Raw genomic sequence first — 13,967 nt, 5'->3', positions numbered from 1 at the left:
TATATTTACTGCGGGAAGAAACGGTTTTTATAAGGAAAAACACTAGAAAGCACTCAGTCCCCCTCCCAACTCCCCCAGCCTTTCCTATTGGTGAAAAAATATACCATGTGGACCAATCAAAAAATGATAGGGCAACATAGCATTTAGTTGTTTACGAAGGCGGGCAGGTGTATACATATAGTTTGAGTCTGACGGCTCTTTGTTTGCTTCTCATCTGTAAACTCTGCATACTCTCTCATGTGATTCAGTTTGTTTTGAAAAGTCTCAACAGGATCTTGAGCTTTATTGTGAAAGGTTTACGTGGAAAACAAACAAGCGTACAGCGGAACCACGCGATGGTTTTACCGTCATTGTTGCTAACGAAAACACGTAAAAACAGGCACTTGCCCGCCCATAGTGTGGTTATATTAAATATAAGAGAAAGAGAGAACTTTAAGAAATTAATATAGCCACTAAGGTGACCGTCAAAACGATGAAAAATACTGCTGTAAACAGTTTATTTTACGACATCACGAAACAAACGATAGCGTAATAGGAAACGATAGACATTTTTATATTGTCATTTGATATATATCGTTATATCGAACAGCCCTAACATACACTCTTATATTTGTACATATATTTATTCTTATAATTCTCAGATTTACCCATTCGTATATTTTGCTTGTTCTTATGTTATTGTATTTTGCACACCTCTGTTGCACACACATAAGAATTTCGCTCACATGTGCTGTACCAGTGTACCTGCACATGTTATGTGATACGGGAAATCTCCAATTTTTTTTTATTTTGTTTTTTTTTTAGATTAAATAATATACCATTGTAAAGACGACACAAGAGTTCCAGAGGCTCTTCTGGGAGCCAGAGTCGACCAGAAAACGTTTCCCCGAGCTTGAGTCCTCTATGAAGAGCAGCCTTTCCTTATCGGCAGCGGTCACAGCCGCTACAGAGCGCTGGCAGGCTTGTTTCCCTGGGCCTTAAAACTGCAAAGGCGGCACGGTGCTGTCACGCTGATGGTAAAAACACAGGCCTTTAACACAGTGCCGCTGTGCCACTTTATTTTTTAACAAAACACTACGCTTTATGTATAAAGAACTGCCTATTCTACTACTTATTGAAGAAAAAGAATCCACAAAAGATTATTTTTACTTTCTTTTATTTGTTCCAGATAAATTATAAATTATTTTTTAAAAAGCAATGAAATGCATCAGATGTCTCCCATGCTTTCTTTTCTGCTGTAATTTTTTTTTTTTGAACATAAATTGGTCTATTGAAAATAAAATGTAGTAAGAACCACTACATTTTTTCAATAGGCCAATTTATGTTTAAGAAAACCCCAACAATCAAATGATCTCATCTGAGCAAGCACTGGGCGACGGTGGGAAGGAAAAACTCCTTTGTCTTAAAAAGAAGAAACCTTCGACAGAACCAGGCTCAGATGGTGCGGCTTCTGTCAAGACCGGTTGGGGGTTAGGTAGTTAAAAAACTACTCTAACGGTACAGCACTACAGCTTTTTGGTGGAAATGGGTGGAAGGATGGGTGTTACACCTCGTTTCATTGGAGGTCTTACAGGTGGTCGGGGTGTAGATTCAGCTTTTTTACAAATAGGTGGCAGAGGGACAGGACTAGGTCGTGGAATTATAACTAGTTGGGTGGGAATAGGTTGTCTGTGAAGGTTCTCAGTCATGGGAATAGGTTGCTTTCCACTTCTGGATATAGGTGGAACACACATCCTACGAAAAGGTGGTAGGTTGTCGGTCGAGAAAGTTTCCTTTTTCGTTGGTTGTGTGACTTGAGGAGCGGGTGTCAACTTTGTCTTTTTCGGTCTAATGGGTGGCAGTGGAGTCCGCTGTAACTGTTGTTCGTCAGATGCATCTTCCCTGCCTACGTAAATGTATTTATGTTCCTCAAAAAGGGCAATGTCTTTTTCAACTTGACTCATTGCCTCTTCGAGAAACATTTTGTAATTGTATTTTTTGTGCTGTGAAGGGGAGATAGTAAAAGGGAGGGATTGATATTCAAAGTTTAGCTCATTAAACCTCCTCTTTAGGCCCTGGAGAATGTTTTGTTTCTCCTGTTCGGCCAGTGGTTTAACTGTTTCCTGTTGTTTTGTTAACCAGGCATCATTGTCCTGCTTAGCCTTTTCTTTCTCTGCCTTTCTTCTACGCAGGTAGCCTGGAACGATTCTGTAATCGTTTTTCTGTAAATAAAAGGGGACAAGTCCAGATTTCTCAAGGAGCTGCTTGTCCCCTTTGCGTGTATCCACACAAGCAGGTTGAGCCATGACTTTCTTCATGCCTGTGTGTTCTGGTTTTTTCCTGAATGTGTGTTCAGGTTTTTCGCCTTCTGGCCTCTGTGGGCACATTTCGCGATGAGATGGGGCCTTAACTGTTCTTGGCACCATGGTCCTGTGTTCATTTTTATATTTATTTTCTAATACAATTGCTTCCCTGTATTTAGAAATATACATTTTAGGTTTGGGTGGAGGAAGAGTACTCTACTTTGGGAGAAGGTTATAAGCGCTTTCATCTGAAAACACAATTCAATCGCTAGCTTAAATTCACCTGCAAGGGAATTCTACAACTGTGTGTCGAGGCACCCCTATTTATAGATTTTTATGGCCTGGCATGTGACATCATGGTGGCCTGGCTTGTGACATCATGGTGGCCTGGCATGTGACATCATGGTAGCCTGTCTTTGTTCTGTCATTTAAGCCCCACCCCCCTGGTTACTGTTGCTATTGTAACTATTATATTATGAATGCTGGTAGCTAGCATTCCACACACACACATACACTTTTTGCCAAGGTTCCAGCTGCAGTCACCAAGACATGTAAATGTATTTAGTAACCCTCTGGGGTCCAGAGTATAATTGGCCGTTTTTGACTACTTTAGATTTTACCTCTATATTTCACCTTTAAAAAAATCTTCTTCTTTTTTTTTTTGGCACAACCTCAAATATCTGAAATTTGAGTTAATTTTTCATTTATACTATATTTGCACAATAGATCTAAATTCAGACAAAAAAAATTCAAAATCCGAGTAGAAAATACTTGTCATTTTTACTGTAAAAGCCACAAACATGTTTAAGGAATTGTTTTCATAACTTGAAATGCGAATAGAAGTTGTACATTTGTAAAAATTATGCACAAGTTTTGCAAACAACTTTATGTTCAGTATAATATATGCAGGTTTTCTTCCTGAATACTATCGTTGTTTATATTTACTGCGGGAAGAAACGGTTTTTATAAGGAAAAACACTAGAAAGCACTCAGTCCCCCTCCCAACTCCCCCAGCCTTTCCTATTGGTGAAAAAATATACCATGTGGACCAATCAAAAAATGATAGGGCAACATAGCATTTAGTTGTTTACGAAGGCGGGCAGGTGTATACATATAGTTTGAGTCTGACGGCTCTTTGTTTGCTTCTCATCTGTAAACTCTGCATACTCTCTCATGTGATTCAGTTTGTTTTGAAAAGTCTCAACAGGATCTTGAGCTTTATTGTGAAAGGTTTACGTGGAAAACAAACAAGCGTACAGCGGAACCACGCGATGGTTTTACCGTCATTGTTGCTAACGAAAACACGTAAAAACAGGCACTTGCCCGCCCATAGTGTGGTTATATTAAATATAAGAGAAAGAGAGAACTTTAAGAAATTAATATAGCCACTAAGGTGACCGTCAAAACGATGAAAAATACTGCTGTAAACAGTTTATTTTACGACATCACGAAACAAACGATAGCGTAATAGGAAACGATAGACATTTTTATATTGTCATTTGATATATATCGTTATATCGAACAGCCCTAACATACACTCTTATATTTGTACATATATTTATTCTTATAATTCTCAGATTTACCCATTCGTATATTTTGCTTGTTCTTATGTTATTGTATTTTGCACACCTCTGTTGCACACACATAAGAATTTCGCTCACATGTGCTGTACCAGTGTACCTGCACATGTTATGTGATACGGGAAATCTCCAATTTTTTTTTATTTTGTTTTTTTTGAGATTAAATAATATACCATTGTAAAGACGACACAAGAGTTCCAGAGGCTCTTCTGGGAGCCAGAGTCGACCAGAAAACGTTTCCCCGAGCTTGAGTCCTCTATGAAGAGCAGCCTTTCCTTATCGGCAGCGGTCACAGCCGCTACAGAGCGCTGGCAGGCTTGTTTCCCTGGGCCTTAAAACTGCAAAGGCGGCACGGTGCTGTCACGCTGATGGTAAAAACACAGGCCTTTAACACAGTGCCGCTGTGCCACTTTATTTTTTAACAAAACACTACGCTTTATGTATAAAGAACTGCCTATTCTACTACTTATTGAAGAAAAAGAATCCACAAAAGATTATTTTTACTTTCTTTTATTTGTTCCAGATAAATTATAAATTATTTTTTAAAAAGCAATGAAATGCATCAGATGTCTCCCATGCTTTCTTTTCTGCTGTAATTTTTTTTTTTTGAACATAAATTGGTCTATTGAAAATAAAATGTAGTAAGAACCACTACATTTTTTCAATAGGCCAATTTATGTTTAAGAAAACCCCAACAATCAAATGATCTCATCTGAGCAAGCACTGGGCGACGGTGGGAAGGAAAAACTCCTTTGTCTTAAAAAGAAGAAACCTTCGACAGAACCAGGCTCAGATGGTGCGGCTTCTGTCAAGACCGGTTGGGGGTTAGGTAGTTAAAAAACTACTCTAACGGTACAGCACTACAGCTTTTTGGTGGAAATGGGTGGAAGGATGGGTGTTACACCTCGTTTCATTGGAGGTCTTACAGGTGGTCGGGGTGTAGATTCAGCTTTTTTACAAATAGGTGGCAGAGGGACAGGACTAGGTCGTGGAATTATAACTAGTTGGGTGGGAATAGGTTGTCTGTGAAGGTTCTCAGTCATGGGAATAGGTTGCTTTCCACTTCTGGATATAGGTGGAACACACATCCTACGAAAAGGTGGTAGGTTGTCGGTCGAGAAAGTTTCCTTTTTCGTTGGTTGTGTGACTTGAGGAGCGGGTGTCAACTTTGTCTTTTTCGGTCTAATGGGTGGCAGTGGAGTCCGCTGTAACTGTTGTTCGTCAGATGCATCTTCCCTGCCTACGTAAATGTATTTATGTTCCTCAAAAAGGGCAATGTCTTTTTCAACTTGACTCATTGCCTCTTCGAGAAACATTTTGTAATTGTATTTTTTGTGCTGTGAAGGGGAGATAGTAAAAGGGAGGGATTGATATTCAAAGTTTAGCTCATTAAACCTCCTCTTTAGGCCCTGGAGAATGTTTTGTTTCTCCTGTTCGGCCAGTGGTTTAACTGTTTCCTGTTGTTTTGTTAACCAGGCATCATTGTCCTGCTTAGCCTTTTCTTTCTCTGCCTTTCTTCTACGCAGGTAGCCTGGAACGATTCTGTAATCGTTTTTCTGTAAATAAAAGGGGACAAGTCCAGATTTCTCAAGGAGCTGCTTGTCCCCTTTGCGTGTATCCACACAAGCAGGTTGAGCCATGACTTTCTTCATGCCTGTGTGTTCTGGTTTTTTCCTGAATGTGTGTTCAGGTTTTTCGCCTTCTGGCCTCTGTGGGCACATTTCGCGATGAGATGGGGCCTTAACTGTTCTTGGCACCATGGTCCTGTGTTCATTTTTATATTTATTTTCTAATACAATTGCTTCCCTGTATTTAGAAATATACATTTTAGGTTTGGGTGGAGGAAGAGTACTCTACTTTGGGAGAAGGTTATAAGCGCTTTCATCTGAAAACACAATTCAATCGCTAGCTTAAATTCACCTGCAAGGGAATTCTACAACTGTGTGTCGAGGCACCCCTATTTATAGATTTTTATGGCCTGGCATGTGACATCATGGTGGCCTGGCTTGTGACATCATGGTGGCCTGGCATGTGACATCATGGTAGCCTGTCTTTGTTCTGTCATTTAAGCCCCACCCCCCTGGTTACTGTTGCTATTGTAACTATTATATTATGAATGCTGGTAGCTAGCATTCCACACACACACATACACTTTTTGCCAAGGTTCCAGCTGCAGTCACCAAGACATGTAAATGTATTTAGTAACCCTCTGGGGTCCAGAGTATAATTGGCCGTTTTTGACTACTTTAGATTTTACCTCTATATTTCACCTTTAAAAAAATCTTCTTCTTTTTTTTTTTGGCACAACCTCAAATATCTGAAATTTGAGTTAATTTTTCATTTATACTATATTTGCACAATAGATCTAAATTCAGACAAAAAAAATTCAAAATCCGAGTAGAAAATACTTGTCATTTTTACTGTAAAAGCCACAAACATGTTTAAGGAATTGTTTTCATAACTTGAAATGCGAATAGAAGTTGTACATTTGTAAAAATTATGCACAAGTTTTGCAAACAACTTTATGTTCAGTATAATATATGCAGGTTTTCTTCCTGAATACTATCGTTGTTTATATTTACTGCGGGAAGAAACGGTTTTTATAAGGAAAAACACTAGAAAGCACTCAGTCCCCCTCCCAACTCCCCCAGCCTTTCCTATTGGTGAAAAAATATACCATGTGGACCAATCAAAAAATGATAGGGCAACATAGCATTTAGTTGTTTACGAAGGCGGGCAGGTGTATACATATAGTTTGAGTCTGACGGCTCTTTGTTTGCTTCTCATCTGTAAACTCTGCATACTCTCTCATGTGATTCAGTTTGTTTTGAAAAGTCTCAACAGGATCTTGAGCTTTATTGTGAAAGGTTTACGTGGAAAACAAACAAGCGTACAGCGGAACCACGCGATGGTTTTACCGTCATTGTTGCTAACGAAAACACATAAAAACAGGCACTTGCCCGCCCATAGTGTGGTTATATTAAATATAAGAGAAAGAGAGAACTTTAAGAAATTAATATAGCCACTAAGGTGACCGTCAAAACGATGAAAAATACTGCTGTAAACAGTTTATTTTACGACATCACGAAACAAACGATAGCGTAATAGGAAACGATAGACATTTTTATATTGTCATTTGATATATATCGTTATATCGAACAGCCCTAACATACACTCTTATATTTGTACATATATTTATTCTTATAATTCTCAGATTTACCCATTCGTATATTTTGCTTGTTCTTATGTTATTGTATTTTGCACACCTCTGTTGCACACACATAAGAATTTCGCTCACATGTGCTGTACCAGTGTACCTGCACATGTTATGTGATACGGGAAATCTCCAATTTTTTTTTATTTTGTTTTTTTTGAGATTAAATAATATACCATTGTAAAGACGACACAAGAGTTCCAGAGGCTCTTCTGGGAGCCAGAGTCGACCAGAAAACGTTTCCCCGAGCTTGAGTCCTCTATGAAGAGCAGCCTTTCCTTATCGGCAGCGGTCACAGCCGCTACAGAGCGCTGGCAGGCTTGTTTCCCTGGGCCTTAAAACTGCAAAGGCGGCACGGTGCTGTCACGCTGATGGTAAAAACACAGGCCTTTAACACAGTGCCGCTGTGCCACTTTATTTTTTAACAAAACACTACGCTTTATGTATAAAGAACTGCCTATTCTACTACTTATTGAAGAAAAAGAATCCACAAAAGATTATTTTTACTTTCTTTTATTTGTTCCAGATAAATTATAAATTATTTTTTAAAAAGCAATGAAATGCATCAGATGTCTCCCATGCTTTCTTTTCTGCTGTAATTTTTTTTTTTTTTGAACATAAATTGGTCTATTGAAAATAAAATGTAGTAAGAACCACTACATTTTTTCAATAGGCCAATTTATGTTTAAGAAAACCCCAACAATCAAATGATCTCATCTGAGCAAGCACTGGGCGACGGTGGGAAGGAAAAACTCCTTTGTCTTAAAAAGAAGAAACCTTCGACAGAACCAGGCTCAGATGGTGCGGCTTCTGTCAAGACCGGTTGGGGGTTAGGTAGTTAAAAAACTACTCTAACGGTACAGCACTACAGCTTTTTGGTGGAAATGGGTGGAAGGATGGGTGTTACACCTCGTTTCATTGGAGGTCTTACAGGTGGTCGGGGTGTAGATTCAGCTTTTTTACAAATAGGTGGCAGAGGGACAGGACTAGGTCGTGGAATTATAACTAGTTGGGTGGGAATAGGTTGTCTGTGAAGGTTCTCAGTCATGGGAATAGGTTGCTTTCCACTTCTGGATATAGGTGGAACACACATCCTACGAAAAGGTGGTAGGTTGTCGGTCGAGAAAGTTTCCTTTTTCGTTGGTTGTGTGACTTGAGGAGCGGGTGTCAACTTTGTCTTTTTCGGTCTAATGGGTGGCAGTGGAGTCCGCTGTAACTGTTGTTCGTCAGATGCATCTTCCCTGCCTACGTAAATGTATTTATGTTCCTCAAAAAGGGCAATGTCTTTTTCAACTTGACTCATTGCCTCTTCGAGAAACATTTTGTAATTGTATTTTTTGTGCTGTGAAGGGGAGATAGTAAAAGGGAGGGATTGATATTCAAAGTTTAGCTCATTAAACCTCCTCTTTAGGCCCTGGAGAATGTTTTGTTTCTCCTGTTCGGCCAGTGGTTTAACTGTTTCCTGTTGTTTTGTTAACCAGGCATCATTGTCCTGCTTAGCCTTTTCTTTCTCTGCCTTTCTTCTACGCAGGTAGCCTGGAACGATTCTGTAATCGTTTTTCTGTAAATAAAAGGGGACAAGTCCAGATTTCTCAAGGAGCTGCTTGTCCCCTTTGCGTGTATCCACACAAGCAGGTTGAGCCATGACTTTCTTCATGCCTGTGTGTTCTGGTTTTTTCCTGAATGTGTGTTCAGGTTTTTCGCCTTCTGGCCTCTGTGGGCACATTTCGCGATGAGATGGGGCCTTAACTGTTCTTGGCACCATGGTCCTGTGTTCATTTTTATATTTATTTTCTAATACAATTGCTTCCCTGTATTTAGAAATATACATTTTAGGTTTGGGTGGAGGAAGAGTACTCTACTTTGGGAGAAGGTTATAAGCGCTTTCATCTGAAAACACAATTCAATCGCTAGCTTAAATTCACCTGCAAGGGAATTCTACAACTGTGTGTCGAGGCACCCCTATTTATAGATTTTTATGGCCTGGCATGTGACATCATGGTGGCCTGGCTTGTGACATCATGGTGGCCTGGCATGTGACATCATGGTAGCCTGTCTTTGTTCTGTCATTTAAGCCCCACCCCCCTGGTTACTGTTGCTATTGTAACTATTATATTATGAATGCTGGTAGCTAGCATTCCACACACACACATACACTTTTTGCCAAGGTTCCAGCTGCAGTCACCAAGACATGTAAATGTATTTAGTAACCCTCTGGGGTCCAGAGTATAATTGGCCGTTTTTGACTACTTTAGATTTTACCTCTATATTTCACCTTTAAAAAAATCTTCTTCTTTTTTTTTTTGGCACAACCTCAAATATCTGAAATTTGAGTTAATTTTTCATTTATACTATATTTGCACAATAGATCTAAATTCAGACAAAAAAAATTCAAAATCCGAGTAGAAAATACTTGTCATTTTTACTGTAAAAGCCACAAACATGTTTAAGGAATTGTTTTCATAACTTGAAATGCGAATAGAAGTTGTACATTTGTAAAAATTATGCACAAGTTTTGCAAACAACTTTATGTTCAGTATAATATATGCAGGTTTTCTTCCTGAATACTATCGTTGTTTATATTTACTGCGGGAAGAAACGGTTTTTATAAGGAAAAACACTAGAAAGCACTCAGTCCCCCTCCCAACTCCCCCAGCCTTTCCTATTGGTGAAAAAATATACCATGTGGACCAATCAAAAAATGATAGGGCAACATAGCATTTAGTTGTTTACGAAGGCGGGCAGGTGTATACATATAGTTTGAGTCTGACGGCTCTTTGTTTGCTTCTCATCTGTAAACTCTGCATACTCTCTCATGTGATTCAGTTTGTTTTGAAAAGTCTCAACAGGATCTTGAGCTTTATTGTGAAAGGTTTACGTGGAAAACAAACAAGCGTACAGCGGAACCACGCGATGGTTTTACCGTCATTGTTGCTAACGAAAACACGTAAAAACAGGCACTTGCCCGCCCATAGTGTGGTTATATTAAATATAAGAGAAAGAGAGAACTTTAAGAAATTAATATAGCCACTAAGGTGACCGTCAAAACGATGAAAAATACTGCTGTAAACAGTTTATTTTACGACATCACGAAACAAACGATAGCGTAATAGGAAACGATAGACATTTTTATATTGTCATTTGATATATATCGTTATATCGAACAGCCCTAACATACACTCTTATATTTGTACATATATTTATTCTTATAATTCTCAGATTTACCCATTCGTATATTTTGCTTGTTCTTATGTTATTGTATTTTGCACACCTCTGTTGCACACACATAAGAATTTCGCTCACATGTGCTGTACCAGTGTACCTGCACATGTTATGTGATACGGGAAATCTCCAATTTTTTTTTATTTTGTTTTTTTTGAGATTAAATAATATACCATTGTAAAGACGACACAAGAGTTCCAGAGGCTCTTCTGGGAGCCAGAGTCGACCAGAAAACGTTTCCCCGAGCTTGAGTCCTCTATGAAGAGCAGCCTTTCCTTATCGGCAGCGGTCACAGCCGCTACAGAGCGCTGGCAGGCTTGTTTCCCTGGGCCTTAAAACTGCAAAGGCGGCACGGTGCTGTCACGCTGATGGTAAAAACACAGGCCTTTAACACAGTGCCGCTGTGCCACTTTATTTTTTAACAAAACACTACGCTTTATGTATAAAGAACTGCCTATTCTACTACTTATTGAAGAAAAAGAATCCACAAAAGATTATTTTTACTTTCTTTTATTTGTTCCAGATAAATTATAAATTATTTTTTAAAAAGCAATGAAATGCATCAGATGTCTCCCATGCTTTCTTTTCTGCTGTAATTTTTTTTTTTTGAACATAAATTGGTCTATTGAAAATAAAATGTAGTAAGAACCACTACATTTTTTCAATAGGCCAATTTATGTTTAAGAAAACCCCAACAATCAAATGATCTCATCTGAGCAAGCACTGGGCGACGGTGGGAAGGAAAAACTCCTTTGTCTTAAAAAGAAGAAACCTTCGACAGAACCAGGCTCAGATGGTGCGGCTTCTGTCAAGACCGGTTGGGGGTTAGGTAGTTAAAAAACTACTCTAACGGTACAGCACTACAGCTTTTTGGTGGAAATGGGTGGAAGGATGGGTGTTACACCTCGTTTCATTGGAGGTCTTACAGGTGGTCGGGGTGTAGATTCAGCTTTTTTACAAATAGGTGGCAGAGGGACAGGACTAGGTCGTGGAATTATAACTAGTTGGGTGGGAATAGGTTGTCTGTGAAGGTTCTCAGTCATGGGAATAGGTTGCTTTCCACTTCTGGATATAGGTGGAACACACATCCTACGAAAAGGTGGTAGGTTGTCGGTCGAGAAAGTTTCCTTTTTCGTTGGTTGTGTGACTTGAGGAGCGGGTGTCAACTTTGTCTTTTTCGGTCTAATGGGTGGCAGTGGAGTCCGCTGTAACTGTTGTTCGTCAGATGCATCTTCCCTGCCTACGTAAATGTATTTATGTTCCTCAAAAAGGGCAATGTCTTTTTCAACTTGACTCATTGCCTCTTCGAGAAACATTTTGTAATTGTATTTTTTGTGCTGTGAAGGGGAGATAGTAAAAGGGAGGGATTGATATTCAAAGTTTAGCTCATTAAACCTCCTCTTTAGGCCCTGGAGAATGTTTTGTTTCTCCTGTTCGGCCAGTGGTTTAACTGTTTCCTGTTGTTTTGTTAACCAGGCATCATTGTCCTGCTTAGCCTTTTCTTTCTCTGCCTTTCTTCTACGCAGGTAGCCTGGAACGATTCTGTAATCGTTTTTCTGTAAATAAAAGGGGACAAGTCCAGATTTCTCAAGGAGCTGCTTGTCCCCTTTGCGTGTATCCACACAAGCAGGTTGAGCCATGACTTTCTTCATGCCTGTGTGTTCTGGTTTTTTCCTGAATGTGTGTTCAGGTTTTTCGCCTTCTGGCCTCTGTGGGCACATTTCGCGATGAGATGGGGCCTTAACTGTTCTTGGCACCATGGTCCTGTGTTCATTTTTATATTTATTTTCTAATACAATTGCTTCCCTGTATTTAGAAATATACATTTTAGGTTTGGGTGGAGGAAGAGTACTCTACTTTGGGAGAAGGTTATAAGCGCTTTCATCTGAAAACACAATTCAATCGCTAGCTTAAATTCACCTGCAAGGGAATTCTACAACTGTGTGTCGAGGCACCCCTACACAGCAAATTCAAAAGTGTTAAATGTTTTGGTGTTAATAGTCTTCTTGCAAAAGTAGAGTTAATTTTACTCTAAGTAGAGTCACATTCTTTTAATGTAACTCTGAGGTGTAAAATGATAGTAGTTAAAATCGAGTGTTAAAAATGAGTGTTTCTCTGTCAAATCTGGAGGTGTTACAATGGAAACATTAACTCTTGACCTCTGAACTCCTACAGGGGCTATGACACCAACAGAGTAAATTCACAGACTCCGCCCCCAGCACGGCTCCAATCGAAGCTGAAGTGAAGCCGTTTCAGAACATTTTGCTCTACATATTTGAGTTGTTTGCCATGCTTGGTAAGTCATTTTTTCAAAGATTGTTTCAATTATTATTATTAGCTTTTACTTCTGTGGCTCTTTGGAGTTGAGACAAAGCTGTGTGAAAGGCATTAGCCATGTTGCTCGCTGATAGCATAATATTCTGTTTTAGCTAGCTGAAAGGTATTGTTTGCAGGCAAATACCACAGCCTTGAAAAAAAGCTTGCATGTGAATTTTCAGTCAAACTTTTGGTCAAATACACCTAAAACAATGTCTAGAATGTGAAATGTTGGTATAATGGTGCTGCTTGAAGCCTGAAAACGATCGCCCATAAAAAAAAAACGAGCAAACAGCAGTAGCTGACGTCCTGACTGGGTTCTACGTTAGCATAGATCCCTCCAGAGTTTTGTGCACACGGTTTAGGTAAAAATGAAAAAGGTTGAGGTTTTACATTTAGTTCAGTATTACCTGTTGCCTGTGTCCTTGTCTTTTGGGAAAATACTTTACACAAGTAATGGCTCAAAGAGGATTCCTTTTTTTTTACTGGGCTGCAATTGTTTACTGGATTATTTGTGCCGTTAATTAGTGTCAACTAATTTTTATTCGATCTCCACACAGGATATGCTTGTGAAGATGGAATATGGGGGAGAGCAGAAGTGTGTTGAAGTTCCACAAAGGGATGAATGAAGGACATGCATATTGTATTGAAGAAATAAGTGATGAGATGCTGTTATTTGCATTTACCATGTCAGACCTTTTGATAAACAAAATTCTAATGAAAGTGAGAACATGTACACTGTTACATCTTTCAGAAAATGTTTTGAAATTGTGGTGCACAGTTCAGAATAAATGTTTTTCAAAACCATTGCGTCTTTTTAGTAAATGTTTATTTCCAAAAGAAATGTCTAGAAGTTCAGAACAGTAAAATTCCCGCTTTTTAGAATGAATTAGAAGATAACTCTTACGTAGTTAAACTAAAATACTCTTTGAGAGTTAATATATAAACTCTTAACACCAAGTGTTAAATTATCAACTCCAGACAGATTTGGTGTTTAACACTAAATCAGAGTTAACGTACCAACTCTCCAAAAAGAGTTAAATTAACACTCTCTGGTGTGGACCCATATAGACACTTTAATAGTGTTGAAATCAAATCCGACAGTGTTAATTTGGACATGCTGGATTTGCTGTGTATTTATAGATTTTTATGGCCTGGCATGTGACATCATGGTGGCCTGGCTTGTGACATCATGGTGGCCTGGCATGTGACATCATGGTAGCCTGTCTTTGTTCTGTCATTTAAGCCCCACCCCCCTGGTTACTGTTGCTATTGTAACTATTATATTATGAATGCTGGTAGCTAGCATTCCACACACACACATACACTTTTTGCCAAGGTTCCAGCTGCAGT

At 39.0% G+C, this 13,967-nt stretch overlaps 3 protein-coding genes across 3 annotated transcripts; all 3 read right to left on the bottom strand.

Moving 5' to 3' along the window:
* Positions 1-4,722: 4,722 nt before the first annotated feature.
* Positions 4,723-5,772, bottom strand: LOC146562048 (uncharacterized). Its single transcript, XM_085294676.1, has 2 exons — positions 4,919-5,772; positions 4,723-4,885 (listed from the first exon to the last, which is right to left on the bottom strand). The coding sequence occupies exons 1-2, from the start codon at positions 5,686-5,688 to the stop codon at positions 4,723-4,725; spliced, it is 933 nt and encodes a 310-aa protein (XP_085150802.1). The 5' UTR covers positions 5,689-5,772.
* A 2,169-nt stretch (positions 5,773-7,941) lies between these two features.
* LOC146562047 (uncharacterized) lies at positions 7,942-8,991 on the bottom strand. Its single transcript, XM_085293084.1, has 2 exons — positions 8,138-8,991; positions 7,942-8,104 (listed from the first exon to the last, which is right to left on the bottom strand). The coding sequence occupies exons 1-2, from the start codon at positions 8,905-8,907 to the stop codon at positions 7,942-7,944; spliced, it is 933 nt and encodes a 310-aa protein (XP_085149210.1). The 5' UTR covers positions 8,908-8,991.
* A 2,167-nt stretch (positions 8,992-11,158) lies between these two features.
* On the bottom strand, positions 11,159-13,178 carry LOC146562046 (uncharacterized). The gene is made up of 2 exons (XM_085293083.1): positions 11,355-13,178; positions 11,159-11,321 (listed from the first exon to the last, which is right to left on the bottom strand). Exons 1-2 carry the CDS (start codon positions 12,122-12,124, stop codon positions 11,159-11,161), a joined length of 933 nt encoding a protein of 310 aa, XP_085149209.1. The 5' UTR covers positions 12,125-13,178.
* Between the last annotated feature and the right edge of the window lie 789 nt (positions 13,179-13,967).

The sequence above is a fragment of the Mchenga conophoros genome, linkage group LG12 (genome assembly GCF_057382185.1).
Source record: "Mchenga conophoros isolate Kocher_MC1m ecotype Shallow Benthic linkage group LG12, M_conophoros_male_GT1.1, whole genome shotgun sequence".
Lineage (NCBI taxonomy): Eukaryota > Metazoa > Chordata > Actinopteri > Cichliformes > Cichlidae > Mchenga > Mchenga conophoros.
The sequence above is the reverse complement of the archived record's forward strand: the minus strand, read 5'-3'. Positions and strand labels throughout refer to the sequence as shown.

Excerpts from the sequence above, each read along its gene's own strand:
- LOC146562048 (XM_085294676.1), bottom strand. The coding sequence starts at position 5,688 with ATGTATATTTCTAAATACAGGGAAGCAATTGTATTAGAAAATAAATAT. Across the intron at positions 4,886-4,918 it reads CCTATATCCAGAAGTGGAAA|ACAACCTATTCCCACCCAAC; the intron begins GCAACCTATTCC and ends GAACCTTCACAG.
- LOC146562047 (XM_085293084.1), bottom strand. The coding sequence starts at position 8,907 with ATGTATATTTCTAAATACAGGGAAGCAATTGTATTAGAAAATAAATAT. Across the intron at positions 8,105-8,137 it reads CCTATATCCAGAAGTGGAAA|ACAACCTATTCCCACCCAAC; the intron begins GCAACCTATTCC and ends GAACCTTCACAG.
- LOC146562046 (XM_085293083.1), bottom strand. The coding sequence starts at position 12,124 with ATGTATATTTCTAAATACAGGGAAGCAATTGTATTAGAAAATAAATAT. Across the intron at positions 11,322-11,354 it reads CCTATATCCAGAAGTGGAAA|ACAACCTATTCCCACCCAAC; the intron begins GCAACCTATTCC and ends GAACCTTCACAG.